Source organism: Cheilinus undulatus, linkage group 5, assembly GCF_018320785.1.
Source record: "Cheilinus undulatus linkage group 5, ASM1832078v1, whole genome shotgun sequence".
In the NCBI taxonomy this organism is placed as follows: domain Eukaryota; kingdom Metazoa; phylum Chordata; class Actinopteri; order Labriformes; family Labridae; genus Cheilinus; species Cheilinus undulatus.
The window spans coordinates 27,447,145-27,466,161 of NC_054869.1; the positions used below are offsets into that span (position 1 = coordinate 27,447,145).

The following is a 19,017-nucleotide window of genomic DNA, read 5'->3' on the forward strand; positions in this document are numbered from 1 at the left end:
ACAGCACTTGTGACCCGACATTATCAGCAACATAGTGAAAATACTAAACCCCTTTGAAGATAATACAATACAATACAATACAAGAACTTTATTCATCCCTGAAGGGAAATTAACTCGCCTGGGATTCTCATCTGTTTACTGTAGAATTATAGAGTCTAATAGCTGATGGTATGAAAGATTTCCTAAATCTTTCTGTCCTGCAGCCGTCCACCACCGTTGTTTCTTCGCTCACTGAGGGAGATATGAAGTGGATGATCCATGTTTCTCAGAATGGCCTCCATCTTGCTCAGTGAACGTCTCTCCACCTCATCCTCCATTGAGTTCAATTTGATTCCAACCTCGGAGCCAGCTTTTTTAACCAGTTTGTTCAGATGCCTTACATCCTTGTGTTTTACACTGCCTCCCCAGCAGACTGCAGCATAAAACAGAACACTTGCCACTACAGACTGATAAAACATCTGCAGCATCTTACTGCAGATGTCTATTGATCGGAGTCTTCTCAGGCAAAAGAGGCGGCTCTGCCCCTTTTCGTAGATGAAGTCTACGTTTTTAGACCAGTCCAACTTACTATCCAGGTGTACACCTAAATATTTGTACGATGTCACCACCTCGATGTCCACGCCACAAGTGTTCACTGGCCGAACCTTAGTTAACCTGTAGTTAAGGTGTTAACTACAGTTGAACATGTATTATATTGTGAATTTATTTAATTTACAATGTTTTAGGGCCCATATTTCCTGTGGTTAATGTTTCTGTTGCTGGCTGCAAAAGATGTTTTCATGCTGATAATCAAACTGAAGTTAAACCCGGTGATAAATGAGCAACAGAAAGCTCCTTCGAGGATTACTGATATTGTTCCATGAGGAGACGACTAGCATACTTAAAAAAATCCTGCAAAGGAAAATCAGTGGAGTGGCCATGCAAGTCCATCAAAGATCTGTGACTGATTCATTATTTAGCCAGCGCCATATTTATTTATTGCACTGAGCCTCATGTTTATGCAAAGTCTTTTCTAAAATAAATTATTAAATATTAGATAATAAAAAAAGGTCATCCAAATATTTTGTTGTTTTGGTTGAGTACCCTTGTGGTCAACTTGTATAATAAATATTCAGTTTCAGTGTTTTTGCTATGCTCCAGGTGTTATGATATCCTATTGCTTGTTCAGTGTGAAAAGTTATGGTGGCCACAGTGGGACATTCTCTACAAACAGCTCACCTCTAGTGCCCCAGGCAGATTGAGTTCACACACTCAAAGCAGAAAATGCCTTAACGTGTGATGATACCTTGTGTTCACTCGGAGCTCCAGTACCTGCCCTGGGACTCTACCAACACACACACACACACACCTGCTGAAAAACCTGATGATTGTATCAGTGTGTTTGAGAGGCAGAGTGAGAGAGTGTAGGAGTCTGAGAGTGTGCTTGTGGATATAAATGGCTTAAATGTACTTCATTGCTTTGTGCACAACTTGCTCTGTTTATATCTGCGTGTTTTAGTGACGTCACCCGCTTTGCCCTAACCTCTCATAGACACTTTGTGGTTGCGTCACAGATCTCCTAGCAACTGAGCGTGGCACCACAATGGAGGCCCCTATGAGAATTGGCAAATAAATAACGGCTACAAATACCAGCTAAATTTAAAACAGGGTGAGGCAAAAGAGCTACTTGAGAAGAATAGTTGGGGTTGGTTCAGTGAACATCAAGCTTTTATGAGACTGGCTGTCATTAGTCTTTGGTTTATGGTTGGTAATGGGGAAGAGCAGGATACGGATATGTTGACTCAAGCGTGGAAGGAATGTCTATTCACTTTTCTTTGTATTTTGAGCACTAGTAAAAGAAAAAATATCCCCATTTCCATTCTTTTGATGTGCTACCAAATGGAGACAAAATCTTGTGGTACCACATATTTATAGTAAATAGTGCACCTAAATGTGTACAGTGGGACCTAATTACAAAATACAATCTTTACACACAAGATTTGACAACAAATGCCGCACAAAATCTTCTTCCACAGTATGATGAACGGTCAAAGGGGCTAGCTTTATCCAATCTGAAGACCTGAATCAGTAACAGAATTGCACCCTAACCTTTTATTTACCCATTTTTCTTCACCAACAGCATCAGGTCAGAAAAACAGTTTTCCCGTCAGTGTATGTTTTGCTGCTGGGACCTAATTGACCCTTTTTCTGGCACAGAGCTCCCACTCTTGTCTCACTCACACTAATGAAACCCTGCAGAGGAGGTCATAAACAGCGGTCAATAAGGAGGTCTATTTGTCAATGGTTGCCAAGCTGGTCCCTAGGAAAGTAGGGCAGGTGTTGCAAAACAGTGGCACAGGTCAGAGGAGTCTTTGTGAGCAATTTGTTACTTCTTCTAGTTCACTGAAATGCTGTTTTTGTAGGAAAAAATGATCCAACAGATCCAACTGAATTTCATCAACTTTTCTACCACCAAAGAGTCTTTAATGTCTTATCAAGTTTAAGCTTCTCTTAAACTTGCTTCTCTTTTCAGCTAATCTAAAAAAAACTGGTGTAATAGCCAAGTAATCTAATCTAATTCTAATATATTGACATTAAAACAAGATTTGTATTGCAGAAAACTATTCGTGGTTGGTCACCTCAAAAGTCAGCCATCTTTCAGCCATTTTCTTTTGACATCAATGTCAGGGCGAAGAGAGTTTGCTGTTACATTATTACTGTAGTGTCACCAGTTGTAACTATCTTCTTGAGGGAAGCTCCTCTCTGTGTACATATGAAACACAGACATGTGTCATACTTCACTGATAGAGACAGACACTGAGTCACTGGAGATTAAATGTTTTTTTTTATCGGATATAAGTCTTTAATGTTGGGCTGCATGGTGGCGCAGGGATTAGTGCTATTGCCTCACAACAAGAAGGTCCCTGTAGGGCTGACCTCAGCGGTCAGCCAAAAATTTATATACAGTATATACACAGTAAATGTATTTCCATCTATGGACATTATAAACAGAAAAATTCAAAAATAGTTCTAGTTCTTGACAGTAATAGCATTTAATACAAGCCGAGCTGTACAACAACGGTAAAAAACTGAAAGCCAAGAATGGTTGTAGTGCAAAGAGGGAAAGATTTCAATTGGAATATATACATATGGATATATAATGTACTGTAAAATAAACCAATACTGAGTAAACAAAGTGGTTGTAGTGAAATAAAATATAGAAATACATACATGAATTAAAATTTAACAGGCATATGAAGTGAAAAAGGGTGTATATAGGTGCAAAAAAGGACAAAGGTACAGCAGTGACTGTTGAGTGGTTATCGGAGTGACTCTGTGACTGTTGAGTGGTCTTCAGTGTGACTCTGTGACTGTTGAGTAGTCTTCAGTGTGACTCTATGACTGTTGAGTAGTCTTCAGAGTGACTCTGTGACTGTTGAGTAGTCTTCAGTGTGACTCTGTGACTGTTGAGTAGTCTTCAGTGTGACTCTATGACTGTTGAGTAGTCTTCAGTGTGACTCTGTGACTGTTGAGTAGTCTTCAGTGTGACTCTGTGACTGTTGAGTAGTCTTCATTGCGACTCTGTGACTGTTGAGTAGTCTTCAGTGTGACTCTGTGACTACACTAGGCATTAATTGATAGTTGCTTCTTTTAGTTATCAATCTGTGGGCTTAAATGGCATTTTTTCACATTTTCTAATATCATATATCTCAGAATGGGATAGCAGAAAAGAACAGCATTTGAGGTCCCCATGAACAGGATGTTTTCATTTCAGAGAAAAAAAGGCTGCCATGCAAATATGGACAATTGAAATCTTATGCAAGTTTGAGTTCCCATCTGTCAGCTTGCTTCAGGGGAATTTTAGGGATCTTTACTGGGCCATTCTCAAAGAAATAACACTCTGAGGTCATTAAATGCAAGGTTAAGACTCATAAGACATCAATTTGTATATTCATGAAACAAATAGTTGTTGGTTAGCGGTTTTGTCAAAGAGCTTTGAACCTTTGATTTGGCTTCCTGAAGGTATTACATCACCTTAACGTATTTGTCTTGGCCTAACCACCAAAACCTGCTCTGTCTGATGGTTGGTTTATTTGTCTGCATGCTCCGAGCCATTTGTGTTCTCCAACTGAGGAAGTCACAACCGAGCCATGAGGCCTGCAGGCATCATCTGTTCTTGCCATCCCTCCCTCTGCCTCACTGGCACACTTAAAAGTGTTAGCCTTGAGAGACTCTCTCTTTTATCGAAGATCAGAGATGCTTGTTTCATCTAGATAATTGCTATTTGATTACAGTATATATACTGTATATATACTGAGCATGTGGATTATTTGTCACTGTGTAAGTGTGTGTTTGCTTGTCAAATGTGACAGCACAATACTCCGCAAAAAGGCTGATCGGCGTGTAGTTGTTGCCATAGCAACTGAGCAACCTGGCTTTGTCTCTTGTTCATGGGAGTTTTTTTCCCCTCTCACAATGATAGAAAAATAACAACTCTATTTCCAGTTTCTCCAGTTTCTTGTTAGTGCTCCAAACAAATACACTCTAAGTTGTGGACTCGTAAAAGCCTTTAAATGCAGGAATAAGGAAAGAAAGGACAATACGGAGACAGTGACATTTCTCTCACATAACACCCATGTGCTATAATGCATCACATTGTGCTGCGAACTCCCACACATTTTTAACAGTCCTGTTCACTTCTTCTGCTGTGCTCCAGACTCTGTGCCACAAATTCTTCTCTATTTAAACAGACTTTAAATCCACATGTTGCATTGCTGTCATTGTTCTGTGCTGAAGCTGCTTAGTCTCTAACCTGTAGCTGTTAATTAAGCTCTTAATGATGTTGCCCTGTTTGTGCCTACGATTGCATTTGACCTCTTGATTAAGGCTTTCAAGTGCATTGATGGTTCTGATAATGACAAAAGTCGTTTTGAATAAAACCATCTGGTGATTGCAGCAACAGTCAGAATTAGGGCTGTAAAACATAAAATTATCTTAATTAATCTAGAAGTATCTCTAGTAAAATCCCAATTAATTTGCTAATTTTGAAATTGCCCTATGTTGCATTAGCAGCTTTTTTGTTTCATTTTTGATATTTATACTGTCGTAAACTAAGGGTAGTTGACTTCCTGTTTGGATACATGCCTACTTTCACCTTGAGAGAATACAAAAGGAAGATTGAAGACTTTGACATGAACTTAACCATGGAAAAGGGAACTTGTCATAGATTAAAAAAGGAAAAAGGATCAGTAAAAAGAGGTTTGATAACACAAGGTCCACATGATTTCAGACTTGTCCACACAGCTGTCTGTGAGTGTTTAAAGGGAACTGAGACATTAAGGAGAAGAGGTGCACTTATTTCATCACCAAGGCTGCAGGGAGACGCTTCAGTCGCTTAACCAAGTGTGCTGCAAGAGACAATAAAGCATATTGGTTGCAATGAAAATTTTAATGCATTAGTTATGGACCTTTATTAACCATGAATTATGTATTATATATTCATAATTAAAAAACACATTTTTAATTTAGGTTAAGTCACAAACAAAGAGGATCCAAGATGGTTTTCATATATATATATATATATATATATATATATATATATATATTTGTTTTTGGGCCTTTTCATGCCTTTATTGGATAGAGGAGGACAGTGGATAGACTCGGAAACAGGGATGAGAATGGGGAGAGACATGCGACAAAGGGTCTCAGGCTGGATTAGAACCCGAGCTGCTCGCGTACATGGTGCGCACCTTAAAGGTGCAGTGTGTAAAACTGGGATTATCAACATCTAACACTCAATTCTGGAGTGTGATGATCATTTCTCTGGTGATAACTGTGGGAACCAGTGAAGTTTAAAAATCAATACATGCTTAACTGTTATTTGGTTCCTTCTATGGTGCCATAGAAACAGGCAAAATGCAAAAATCCAAGATGGCAGCGTCCTTGGAGGGGACCCTCCCTATGTATGAATAAAAGGCTTATTCTGAGTTAATTTAAAGCATAAATTTAAAAAATGTGTTATGAGATGTCAACACAAATTTAGATCAATCAACTTATAAATGTTATGTTTCATTTTAACCAAGCTTGTTTTGCTAAATGCTAGTAGGCAAATATTACACACTGTACCTTTAACCACTCGACTACCGGTGCGCCCTAAGATGTTTTTAATGGACAAAAAGTCTTACAAATGCACACTACAACATTCCTACAACACACTGAAGAACAATAGTAGAACCAGAAGGGAAAATACAAGGTATGGATATTGAATAATGAGACTGCGCTTATAAGGATAAAACAAGGTGGTTCACAGTCACGCTGAGTGTTATACATTAAAGTTTGGGTATTCACGAACAACTGCTGTTTTCAATAAGTGACATCTTTAGCTCACTACACGATACTGTTTGAAGGTCACATGTTTTTGCCTAGGTGTCAGAAAATGATTAGCTTAAAAGTTGAGTGATATATTAATTTGAATTTTTTTGGTGAAATTGAAGGAAACAGCAGCAGAATCTTTTCACACATGAACTGAGGTGTATGAGGAAAACTGCGTGTCACGTGCATGTGTTTGAATGGCACAAAAGATTTTGTGAAGACAGAAAAGATTTCAAAGATGAACGTTTGGGCAACATTCAACAAATTAAATAAATGGTTCAAAATCATCAATGACTCAGTATAAGAATGATAGCAGAAATGGTCTCCATTAATAAAGAGACAGATCAGCAAATTTTGCATGGAAATTTGAACATGACAAAAGTTGTCTAAAAAATTCTGACTCCTGATTGAAATGAAAGTGCAAGTCAAATTTGTGGAGATAATTTGGATCATATTGAAGGAAACCCAAATGTTTTTGTCTTGGATTTTCCAATACAATCCTGAGACCAAACGGCAGTCAGGAAAACACCATGGTCACCAAGGATGAAGAGAGCAAGACAAAACAAGCCCAAATTCAAGGCCATGTTGATTGTTTCCTTTGACATAAGGGTTAGCATTTTGGAGGAGTGGGTTCCAGAATAGTCAGCAGTGAATCAACACATTCTAAAAAACAGCTACAAAGAAAGACAGAAGAAAGAGATCAGCATTGTGGAAGAATGGTTTCCTTTGTCAAGACAATGCACCAGCTCACACTCTCTCAGTAAAGCAGTTTGTGACCCAAAAACAAATCACAGTCCTTCATCATCCTCCCTGTTCACCTGTTCTAGCACAGAGTGACTTTTTTCTTTTTCCTAAGATTAAATCTGTGTTTAAAGGAATATGTTTTGAGTCTGTGTCAGAAGTTAAGAAAGACCAACAGAGGTTCTCGGGCAACTGTCTGAAGAAGACTTACTGCACTGTTTTGATCAGTGGCAGACCTGAATGCAGCGGTGCAGAAGAGGAGATTGAAGGAAAGACACTGAAAAAAGTTGTTCTTTAAATGTGTTTGTTTGAAAGGGACTGAGCACATTAACGAACATAATCCCAAAAGACAAATGTAAACATGGTGGAGTTAGCAAAACTGTTAATTTACATCTGTAGTCTCTTGGTAGGTTACACAAAAGACAAAACAGCAAAACTCACAGTGTTTATGTTCAATAAAATGGCATTACAGCATTGCTCCTGTTTTAATAGCCATAGCTTGTGCATGCAGAATACAGAAATAAGTACAGACACTAGGTGCACATGGAGTAATCAGACACAGTTTAAAAACAAAAGGGGCGAGGCACACAGTCACAAAGGCGAGATAATATTCAAAGGCATAAAGTGTCGCACCAAGAGAGAAGTGTGAGTGACAAACTAAAAACAAAAAATGACAGCTAAACTACTCAGTGTAAAAGCAATACTATCTAAACAAAAATACTACACAACAGTGCAGCTTGTGTCGTTATAATTAGCATAAAATGCTCCACTCATCTTTTTTACCTGCTGTCTTTGGGGAATTTTAGTCTAACGCTCAGTCAATCACTCCTAGAGGCATCACAGCATAAATATAAACAAACTATATTTGACTCTAAATGGCTCCTAAAGTCAAAAGTCTCTTTATCCCCCCACACACACACATACAGATATATTCCTTTATCTTTCCATTTAGCTGAATCTTCGTCTTTATAAAACACTAATTACACACACATACACAGCTTATTCAACCCCCGTGGCCTCCTGTTTGTCTCGTGACCGGCCTGGAGGAGGGGAAAGGAAGGCCTCGACTTAATTAGGCTGAGACCAATCAGAGAAGATGGAGGAGGACACTGCTGTCTGGCGCCTTGGGGTTTCTTAGTTCCTGCAGGCTTATCTATCACACACTCTCTCACAGACCCAAACACACACACTTTGAACATGCAGGCAGGTTTCATCATTGTGCATTGTTTAGGACATTAGATAGTGGTATCTCTGAAAATAATGAAAATAAGGTTTTAGCACACCTGTTTTCTTATTGGAATAATGTTGTGTTTGGATGAATAGTAAACAGTTTTGTAAAGAATTTTAATGATTTGATGAGATTTATTCTCGGAGCAACAAAACAAACTACAGTATTTTGTTTCAAAGATGATGGCATGTTGTAATCATTAAGATTTTCTGTCCTTTTCATGTGGTGATACCTGCGATTACCATGGCAACAAAAAATACTGTCTAATATCACAGAGTGAACTCTCATAGCAGGTTCCTTGTTACAATTAAAGCACAAAACAAGCTAGATGATCTAATCTGCTGATAGTTATTGTCTCAATGAACAACTCAGTGAAATGATTGTGTCAACTTACAGATTTGATGCTGTGCATGTGGATAGTAGTTTTATAGATAACAAGCCATTGTCAGTTGAACACAATGGTTCAAATAATAGCGCATGGAGGGTAATTCCCCCTTTATAAAATTGAGATTTATGAGATTTATTTGATACGCCAAGTTGACAAATTTATTTTGTAACTGCTTCATAATCAAATCCTCTCAGTGCTTGATAATTTGAACTCTTATAATGTAGCAGAAGGCTTTTCTGTCTGCATTAGCAGTCACCTATTCAGACATAGCATAAACAAAGCAATCAGAAAATAATGGAGCTATTATCATTGATTTAAATTGTAAAGGATTGCATACACTGCATGTAATACTAATATGTTTGGAGGGCACCCTAAATCAAGTGAGGCAACAGCAGTCAACCCCACTTCTAAAAAAATAAATCAGGAACACTCAGGTCATGCATTTAACCATTTTATTGCAAAATGCATGAACATTTTTACTCGGTGGAGACAGCTCTGCGCAAAAGATAGGTCTCTGGGTTAGTCAGGCATGATGCTTTGACTTGCCTGGGAGCACATGGCTAGAAACCCCCATATCTATGATACATCTATGACGATCCATATTTAATACAGGAAAATTAGTTTGAGAGCAATTAATCTGTAGCAGCATGAATCTGAATAATGGTGCAGCAGCTTTATGCTATAAGGGAGGAGGCTGGGGTGGAGAAAGTTAAGCTTTGCCAGCAGCAGCAGCAGTTTGGTGCATCAGCATTAATACAAGCAGGGATTGGTGAGTAGTAGGTCATTTAAATACACTACTGTGTTGAGAGAAAGAGCTGTGATTGGCTGTGGAAGCTGGCAATAATTAGGGATCAGCTGTCTGTCAGCTGATCACAGCTGTGTGTATGACTGCTGTGTCCTGCATGAACTAATGCTAGGATTCATTTCCTCCTTTTGAGGCCATAGCAACATTAGCATAAATTTTAGTCTGTATTTTGAGCATACAAAACATTCAGACAATTTTCATGTAAATAACTCACCCTCCTCTGAAACTTGTGCCGTTTCCACTTTAACTCCAAAAGGGAAATTAATTTTGCTTGTGCTAGATCTTATTGATAGAATACAATTTGCTGTCTTTCTCTCTGTTACGCTTCGACTCGTCTCCTCAACCGGCCGTGCGTATTTCAAACTCTATAAACTCCAAAACTTTGAATGGAAACACAGCCAAAATGCTGCTGGGATTGTGCCATCTCCTGGTGTAAAGTGGTAACAGCGCAGAGCTTCGCCATTAGTCCTATCTCCCGATAGTACAGAATCCTTTAAAAAATTCCTGGATCCAGACAGTGATCCGGATCACTCCCAAAATCTAATCAGTTCTTCCTTATGCCATTTCTGACATTTCCTGAAAATTTAATCAAAATACGTCCACAACTTTTTGAGTTATGTTGCTAACTAACAAACAAACTAACTAACAAACAAACCCACCTGATCACATAACCTCCTTGGCGGAGGTAATTAAAGTATTTGTTTTAAGTCATTTCTTTTTCATTTGTGTTTTTTAAGCCAGAGAGACAACTTATTGAAATTGTAAATAAAGTTTGCCGTGAAAAAAAATAAAAATAAAAGGGAGTTCATTTTCAGGTCATATTGCCCAGCCATTGGCTGATTTAACACTGACGTAGATTGGGGAAAAAAACATTCTGTGGCAGACCAAGAGGAAGTAAGCTGTCTCAGGAAGTTTAGTGTGCTCAGGTCTAGGATCTGGTTCTGGCTGTGTTGGGTCAAACATTTAGTGTCAAATAGTGCAGCCACAAGGGCCTGCAATTTGTCAATTGCAGCAAGTAGACCAAAGTTTGAAAAATTTGCCCTGATCGTTACTAACAAAGCCTACTGTTAATACATGCTTCCAACAGCTTTTCATGCACTTGAACCAACAGCACAGACTAGACTAAAACATAAATTTGCACATCATCTATCATCATTCATTTATCTTATTAAATCAAATAATCTGTCCTGACCTTGTGTTCTGCAGTTAAGGTCATAATTAAAGCTCCTGACAAGAAAAAACGTGCAGGCTCACTGCACATGCCTGTCGCATGTATGAAGGTTTTCTTTCACATCTTGAGCCACTGCTTTGCAAAGGACCAACAGAAAAGTGTGTGTATATAAATTGTTTCTCATGAGAAATGATTGACACAAACCTACAGTCCCTCATCATCTGAGGGATGGTTGGATCATCAGAGATTGTTTTGTTAGTCAAACAGCTGCGTCAACACCATGTGCACACAATGATAGATGGTGCGGACCACGCCGATGACAAGTCCAATCATCTGCCAGTCGCCAACAAGGCCGACAAGAAGCAGATGATGTCAGTTTCCCCTCTGTATTGAGTTATCAGGTTGATGGAGTGTAATTGAGCAATGCATCGGAGTGCAGAGAGAAGACACCAAGCCTCTGGAGAGACTGGAGGGAGGAAGGGTGTTTCAGGAACCAGGAAATGCTGCGCGGCACCAGGGCCATGTGATTAGATCTGTCAATGACTCACAGCCTTGTAATCTATTTAAAGCACTGATTAAGCCTCACACTGATCTGAACTTTGCAAAGAAGTCTTACAACGATTTCTTATTTCTCTTATCTGCTGACGATGCTGTGAATAGAACTGACAACATCTGTGTCAGTCAGTTCAGCACTGATCAATGATAAAAAGAGATAGTTACCACAAATTAGTGAGGACTGTGTGATCTAGAGCCCCCCTTCCCCATCACTGCAATGTACTTGAATGCAATATGTTTTCACGTAGTTAAGTATTTAACAGTTCAAAACAAGAGAGTTATAAATTTGATCATAAGCCACCTTAACTCATGCAGTACACTCATGAACATTTCCCATTCACTCACTTTATCTAGACTTTATTTTTGCCAGCCTTTAGGTAAAACTTCTGTGTGACCCGATGTGAGAAAGCATCCAAAAACGTTCAGTAAAATTCTCCACCAGAGAGTGGGCTGGGGTGATGACATTTATCCTGTGACCAATGTGAGACAGATGCGATTGCATCGTCATGCATGTAATGAGTTTTCTTCATTATCTTTCTTCTCACCAGTATGTTCTTTTCCACTCAGTCCCTGATGTGAATAAGTCTAATTGCATTTAGTGTTGAAGAAAAGGCAAAAACTGTCGGGCTCGGACTGTTTCTTTGCCAGCCATCTTGGACACAAACGCTGTAGCTTCTGCAGCCTCCTTATACTACCCTGCAGAGACAACTTGAAAATTCCCTATAATTAACTTTTATTCTATTCTTTTTACTGGCTCTCTGCTCTTGTTTTCATAAACAAATGTGGTTCAGTTCTGACAAAACTGTGGCTGTGGCTAAGTCCCAGATAATCACTCCACTAGCAGCCATTGTTTATACACACTCACACAATTAACCCTTTTTAAGTGTAACTTTCACAAACTTATGCCGAAGCAGGTCAGCAGAAGAGCAAAAACATCTTTCCTATCACGAAAGCTTTAAGTGTTGTTTTTACTCTTTGTTTCATGCAGGAACATTGTCCAGTTCTGGTAACACTAAACTGAAGTTATATCCGAGCTAATAACTGTGCTGGGAAATATCGGTTTTCAGTACAAAACCCAACCCATTGCTACCACCTCGTTCTCCTCAATTTGTGCTGATTGGTCCGAACAATTCACAATGTTAGTGCCAGGGTTTGGCACAAACATTTTGAATTGGAGCTTGTCTGGTAAATCCATCTGCTTTGCAAGGTTAGTCATGCAGCACCTTTATGTTTTCCTTCAGAAATGTCCGTAAATTCTAGTACATTAAAGACTTCACTTATACCGTGTGAATGCACCGCACCAAACACTGAAATCAGAGGGTAATTTGTGAATTACCAGAGGTCCGCAGATAATACTAGTCTGTATTTGAGTAGTACTTTTGTTGATGTTGTCAGAATGCGAAAATTATTTCAGCATCTATCCTCTTTCTTGGTTAAGACTGACTGAATTTACCCTTTTCAAATGCTCAGAGGTTTACATAATGAAACCAGTAAAAGTTAGGCCAGTAATATGAAGCATGTCTGCTGAAATATAAACAGATCAGTACAAATGGAAATAATATCACAGGATGTTTTTTTTCCATCCTGAACTATGACATCTGCGTTTTCAATATTGCTCTTTGGTAATTGAATTATTGATAGCCAGCACATTATTACATCCTGCTATCATCTCAATGCATGTTTTACAACATCCAGCTGCCTTCACATTCTCCACATTCAACCATATGTAGGCTGCCATTTTCAAATGCTACTAAGAGATTTTGCATAATTGTATCAGTCACTGAGAGCCGTAATGGATGGAACGAATGTTATTTTTGTTGTGAAAATGTTTTGAAGCAACCCTGGCTCACAATGAAATTCAGAGAGGACAAAAGTAGCCTCATCATACCGCTGATATCTGCATCTAACCATGCAAACAATTCAAACAGGCAGTTCAGGTGGGATCTTAGCATTTAGATTTTTTTTCAGTCCATATGCCTGAATGTGCATGAGAAAGAGCTGTCTTCTTTTTCATCCATCCATTTATCCATTCACCCATCCATAGTTGAAAATGAGTCATGACTTTATGCGTATATGATATGCAAATGGCTGATTAAGTCTGAAGGCCTCTTTCAGTGAAATCAGCCCCTTTCTTGAATGCAAAATGTGCTTTTATGAATCTTTAACTTAAATAGAAAATCTCCTCTTTCTTTGGTCTTTTCTCTGCAGACACTCTCTCAGTGCCTCGCTGGTCCCCACAGATTCCCCGAAGAGATCTGGGAAACTCAATAAAACACAGGTAGGCCTGTGGAAATGTGTGTGTGTGTTTTCCTTTGTGCAATATGCATTTATCAGCAATAGAATGCCAGCCCAATTAAAAAGTCCCCCTTGCATAACTCAATCTCCATTGTCTTTCTCTCTTTGTCGCTCACCCTGCTTGACTCCAGAAGCTAGTGATCTAAAAAAAATGAAACAACACCGTATTAGTCTGCGATCTCAGCAACCTCTGGTGTGTGGGTGTTGTGCCTGCTGAAAGTCACTGAGGCGCTGTTAGAGGCTCGTCATACACAGTAAAATTGAGTGCAAATGTAATATGGGATGTTATTTTAAGATTAATGAAGAGAAACACTATTGTTGCAGTCTCCTTTACGTGGCAATTTGCATATTTCCATCATGTGCCCATGGTTACATTTTTGACCCCAAGATAAGTGCATTTGTGCAGCAGGTACACAGTGCATCACTTTAGCTTTAGGGGGGGCTCTGCTGTGATTAAAGAGCATTTCTTTATTCAGATAATGCTCTAAGTGTCGCATTGCTGTTCATATTTGACTGCAGGGTTCACTGAAAATGCCATCAGAGGTTGCATTGAGTTGTGCCTTTCAGTCAAGTAAAGAAGGCGGCTGATAGAGAGATTTGGATTCTGTCATACTGCATTAGTCACCTGCCATTAGCCAGCCAGCAGCACTTATAGCAGCCAGGCGTCACTTTAGTAAATATAGCAAATAGTCCTATACCTGAAAAACTTCTCAGTCAATCAGTGGATGGAATTTGTTTATCATCCTTCTGTAGGCTGATTGTTGGATTCGTATAAACTCTCTGGCCTCTGTCCGATACTGGAAAGTAAAAGCATAAGGTGCTCATTCGTACAGGGTTATTGCGAGATAGAGGCTAAATGGGACCAAATTAAATCAGCAGTCGAGGCAGATTAAGAAGGTAAACACTTACTGAAGCAGCTTCTTCGTGCATTTATTATCCTCACAGAAAGGTTACGCAGGGAATCTGAGGCCTTCTTTGGCATCTCTGTCTGTCAGAATGAGAGAAATAATGAGAGGCATAAGGTCAGGAGCAATGGTCTTCTCACGCTTACCCACAGCATGTACATGCCATTTCATATGAGCATGCAACCAGCCAAAAGAAATGTCTAGTTTTTTTTCATAAATGTCGTACTTCACTCTGTCTCTTGTCTTTCAGATTTTCCACAAAGTACTGGATGTCCCAGACATGCATAGTATGTGGAAAGGGAATGTTGTTTGGACTGAAATGTAAAAACTGCAAGTAAGTACCAAGATTGTATTTTGTCACAGGTGTGCTATAAATAGCAATGATAGTACAAATATTTGTGAATTTGCACATTGCACAAATAATCTGCTAACGTTTTATTCCCTTTCTGTGAATCTGTTTGCTTTGGTGAAACATCAGTGTAACTGTAAACACTTGTTTTTGCTCTAACTTGAGTAAAAATGATTTTCTTTCAAAACTTATTACTTTGCATTCAAACCAAGTTCTCCTGTTTTCCAGGCTGAAGTGCCACAACAAATGCACCAAAGAAGCCCCACCTTGCCATTTACTGATCATACAGCGAGGCGGACGAGAATCTTTCAAAGGCACATTTCATTTTTTCATGTTTTCAAGAGTGAAATGTTTTATTAAGTCCATTGCATGTGAATAAAAACAGATTCCTCTTTACTAAAAAACAAACAAACAGGTAAATTAATTTTCAACTGACTTAGTTTGAATTAGTAACAAAATACAAGTAGGGCCTAACTCTCCCAGCATTAATCATCTAAAGCTACCCAAGCTGAAATAGCTCTTCTTATCCAGGTGGTAAAAACTTAGTAGTTCATGATATTCCCACAGTGGCCATTTTTACTCTGCTCAGAGAGAAAGTTCACATGTACGGTAGAATATTTTTCCATGTGTTTGAAGTTTGTAAACTGTGTAAACATGACAAATCTAACAAGTTTTTAATGTTTCATTTACAGAAAGGACATTGCATAGTGAAAATCTGGATGGACATCAGGCCATATTTAAAGGTAACCCATTAGCTGCTTAGCTAACATGAGCATTCATCTTGTTCTTACCTAAACTATCGTTACCATTAGCCCAATCAGTGTGCAACAAATCCTTTGCTAAATATAGTTTTAGCCACAGTGATCATTTATGCACTTCCTAGCTGAACTGTTTGTGAGCTTAACTAACCTTTAGCCAGTGTAATCATTTCAACAATTTTTAGGTAAATCTACTGCTATCCTCCTTGAGTATTTAATCAGTTACCCAAATAGTTGTATATCACTAAGTTAACCATTTTGTTCACAATTAACCAGGGCGTTAACCATGTCTGTTGAATTGTGTTAGACTACCATAAGATATTATTAGCTAGAATGCTGGGAAATGTAGCATTTGTCAGATAATTCATATAACTTGTAAACCTGGAAAACAGCAGTTCAACATTAGAAATGAGTTTGAGCTTCCACATTCTTGCCAGATGAGAATGGCTCCCATCTCCATGGTGGCTTTATTAATTGTTCAAACCAGTGGTTCCCAAATGGTGTTCATGCCGAGATGCATCCCCACAGCATGGTGCTGCCAAGCCATGCTTCATAGTGGGGATGGCGTGATAGGGGTGATGTGGGGTGTTTGGTGTCTGCCAAATGTTGCATCTTGTCTGATGGAAATAAAGCACCATTGTGGTCTCATCAGATGAAAGAAATTTCTTTTACCTGCCTCCAACATGCCTTTTGATGAACTCTTGTTTGAGATTTAATAAGTTTTCTTCAACAGTCGCTTTCTCTTTGCCTCTCTCACATAAAGCTTGTTGTATGCAGAGTCTCTCTCACCTCAGCTGCTGAAGCCTGTAACTCTTTCAGAGTAGTCATAGGTGTTTTGGTGGCCTCTCTCTTGCTTGTCTCCCTAGATGGTCACTCTGTGTGGACGGCCCAAGGCAGATTTACACATGTGCCATATATCTTCCATTTCTTGATGATGCATTTGACTGAACTCAGGGGGATGTTCAGTGCCTTGGATTTTTTTCTGTATCCATTCCCTTTTTTTTCTCTGAGTTTCTTGGAGTGTTCTTTTGTCTTGGTGGTGTAATGGTAGCAGAATACTGATCAACCAGTAACTGGGCCTTTGAGACACAGGTGTCTTTATACTACAATCCCTTGAGACACATTCGCTACACTCATGTGATCCCCATTTCCTTAATTGCGAAACTACTAACACTAATTGGCCGGACCTCTGTTGAATTAGATCAGTCACCTTGAATGGGGTGAATATTTGTGCTATCACTTATTTTACTTTACATATTTTCATTTAATTGACATTGCTTTGTCGAAATCTTTTTTCACTTTGAAATTAAAACATTTTTGCAAAATAGCAAGATCATATTAACCAGGATTGATTTATCAAATCATTAAAAAGATTAAAACATCCAAGGGGGAATACTTTTAAAAGGCACTGTAGCTGTCGACCAGTGTTTTTGCATCAGAACTACGCTTAAATTCGTCTGTTTTCTATACTCCGTATTTGTGTAATATGGTGTGTGTGCTTCCTTAGAACTACTTAATAGACTTTTTTCAGTAGATACATCATTTAAAACAGTGAAAGAGCCTCCGCTGGTGTAGGCAGATAGAGGTTATCTGCTGATTAATTAAGCCAGGTTTGACAAATGTGACTGCGCCATGCTATGTTTGTAGTGAAATGAAAAAAATTGCCTTTATCTGCTAAAAGAATTGAGATTAATTTGTGCTTTCTCTGCCTCCCCCTCTCGCCCCCTTTCTCCCCCACATAAGACCACCAAGGAACAACTCAAGGTAAGAAACACTAATTAGACTTCTTACCAAATGCTTTAGAGGGAGAAAGTGACAGTTTCTTAATGATATGACTGTTCAAGGAAAGTTTTTCTCAACAAAGTGCTAGAGTGATAACAAATGGATGATGTAAAGAAAGAGCATTATGCTTTTTTTGGCTGACGAAGAGTTTCTCTTCCTTTTCTTAAAGCTATTAGGAAGGTATTTAATTGTTTTTCTCTCAGAGAGCCTGATTGTTTCTCTTTTTGTGTTTTCTTTCTGTAGTAGCTCGTCTAGTACGAACTGAATCAGTGCCATGTGACATAAACAACCCGCTCAGGTACACAGACCTGCACATCAGTCAGACGCTCCCCAAAACCAACAAAATCAACAAGGTAAGTGTGAAAAATAAATCTTGCATGACAATATGTGTGTAACCTGTCCTATATATCACATTTCTTTCAATTTTGCAGGCCCTGAAAATGGTTATGACTCATAGTGGGTTTTTTTCCCTCGGGATGATGAAACTGTACAAAAATATCTTCTGCAGTGTTGCTGTTGACACAGATGGATTTGTTTTCATACACTGAATATTTTGCACTCAGCACATCTAACAATTTTAGTTCCTAGGAAAAAAATAGTGCATCATAAGATTTCAGTGGTTGTAACACTGTGATGGAAATATCGTGAACCAAATTGAAGTGTGAAGACAACGAAAGAGATCATATTGATGCATATTTGTAAACACAGCTCTTTTTTATGTCTAGAATAATGCCTAACATTTTGACACCATCAAAATAAAGTTTTATGATACCAAAAAGGGTATGTAAGTCAAAATAGGTTTTTGTGAATAATTATGTTCATGCAATGGAATACACACCCTGTATGCAGGTGAAACTGCTTTTGGTGTGAAAAGATTTTTTGGGCTATTTGTTTGTTTTTTCTAAGTTGACATTGAAATAGTAAATGGACTTGAGCTTATATAATGCTTTTCTAGCCATCTACTGAAAGGGCTTTATATACTGCAGGCCACACTTACCCATTCACACCAAGTCACAGCAGTAGGATCAAATTAGAGTTGAGTGTCGTGCCCTTGCACACATCCACAAGTGACTGCAGAAGCATCTAAGCTTTGGTTGGGTGCCGAAAAACAATCTGTGTGCAGACTGAAATGAGAATAATGCACCGCACGTCTGCATCTAAATGTGCAGACTCTAATGTCAATGTACAGTGTATTTACAGCCCATAATCTGTATCTCTGCAGCCTGAAAACACCACTAACAGACAGGAAAACCTTTAAAGCTCTTTAATGTGCTCACAATCTGACAACAAGCTGAGCAGAAGCAGACAGAATCACTCAAATGCCGTGCGTAATAACAGCACGTAATTGGAACAGCTGAACAGCTGATTCAATGAAAGCAAACAGAGCTTTTGAACTTACATTTCACCAGGATGCTGTTCTTGTCCCTTTTATTAAAAAATCCACCATAATGGGGATAATTCCACCGTGGCCTGCTGTCCTCTCCGTCATCTTACTGGCTCAACAAGCTAACAATGCGGGCGTAATGGTACAGAATGTTTACCTTCCGCTGGCACCAGACTACATGCCAGCGTGACTACAGGAAGAGAGAAGGACAAACAGAGCGGATGCTTCAAGGAGCGTCCTTATTTTCTGTCTGTCTTTTTGAAGCCACGAAAGAGAGAGGAAATTTGGGATTTTCCTTTCAGTAA

The 19,017-nt window shown here is 38.8% G+C and overlaps 1 protein-coding gene across 1 annotated transcript in view; it reads left to right on the plus strand.

Moving 5' to 3' along the window:
- The window catches only part of ksr2 (kinase suppressor of ras 2), a 180,262-nt gene that overhangs the window by 115,078 nt on the left and 46,167 nt on the right, over positions 1 to 19,017 (plus strand). Inside the window, exons 7-11 of the mRNA XM_041786621.1 lie at positions 13,448 to 13,517; positions 14,690 to 14,773; positions 15,017 to 15,102; positions 17,290 to 17,310; positions 17,572 to 17,681. Coding sequence (XP_041642555.1) covers positions 13,448 to 13,517; positions 14,690 to 14,773; positions 15,017 to 15,102; positions 17,290 to 17,310; positions 17,572 to 17,681 — 371 coding nt within the window. The remainder of the gene's footprint in view (positions 1 to 13,447; positions 13,518 to 14,689; positions 14,774 to 15,016; positions 15,103 to 17,289; positions 17,311 to 17,571; positions 17,682 to 19,017) is intronic.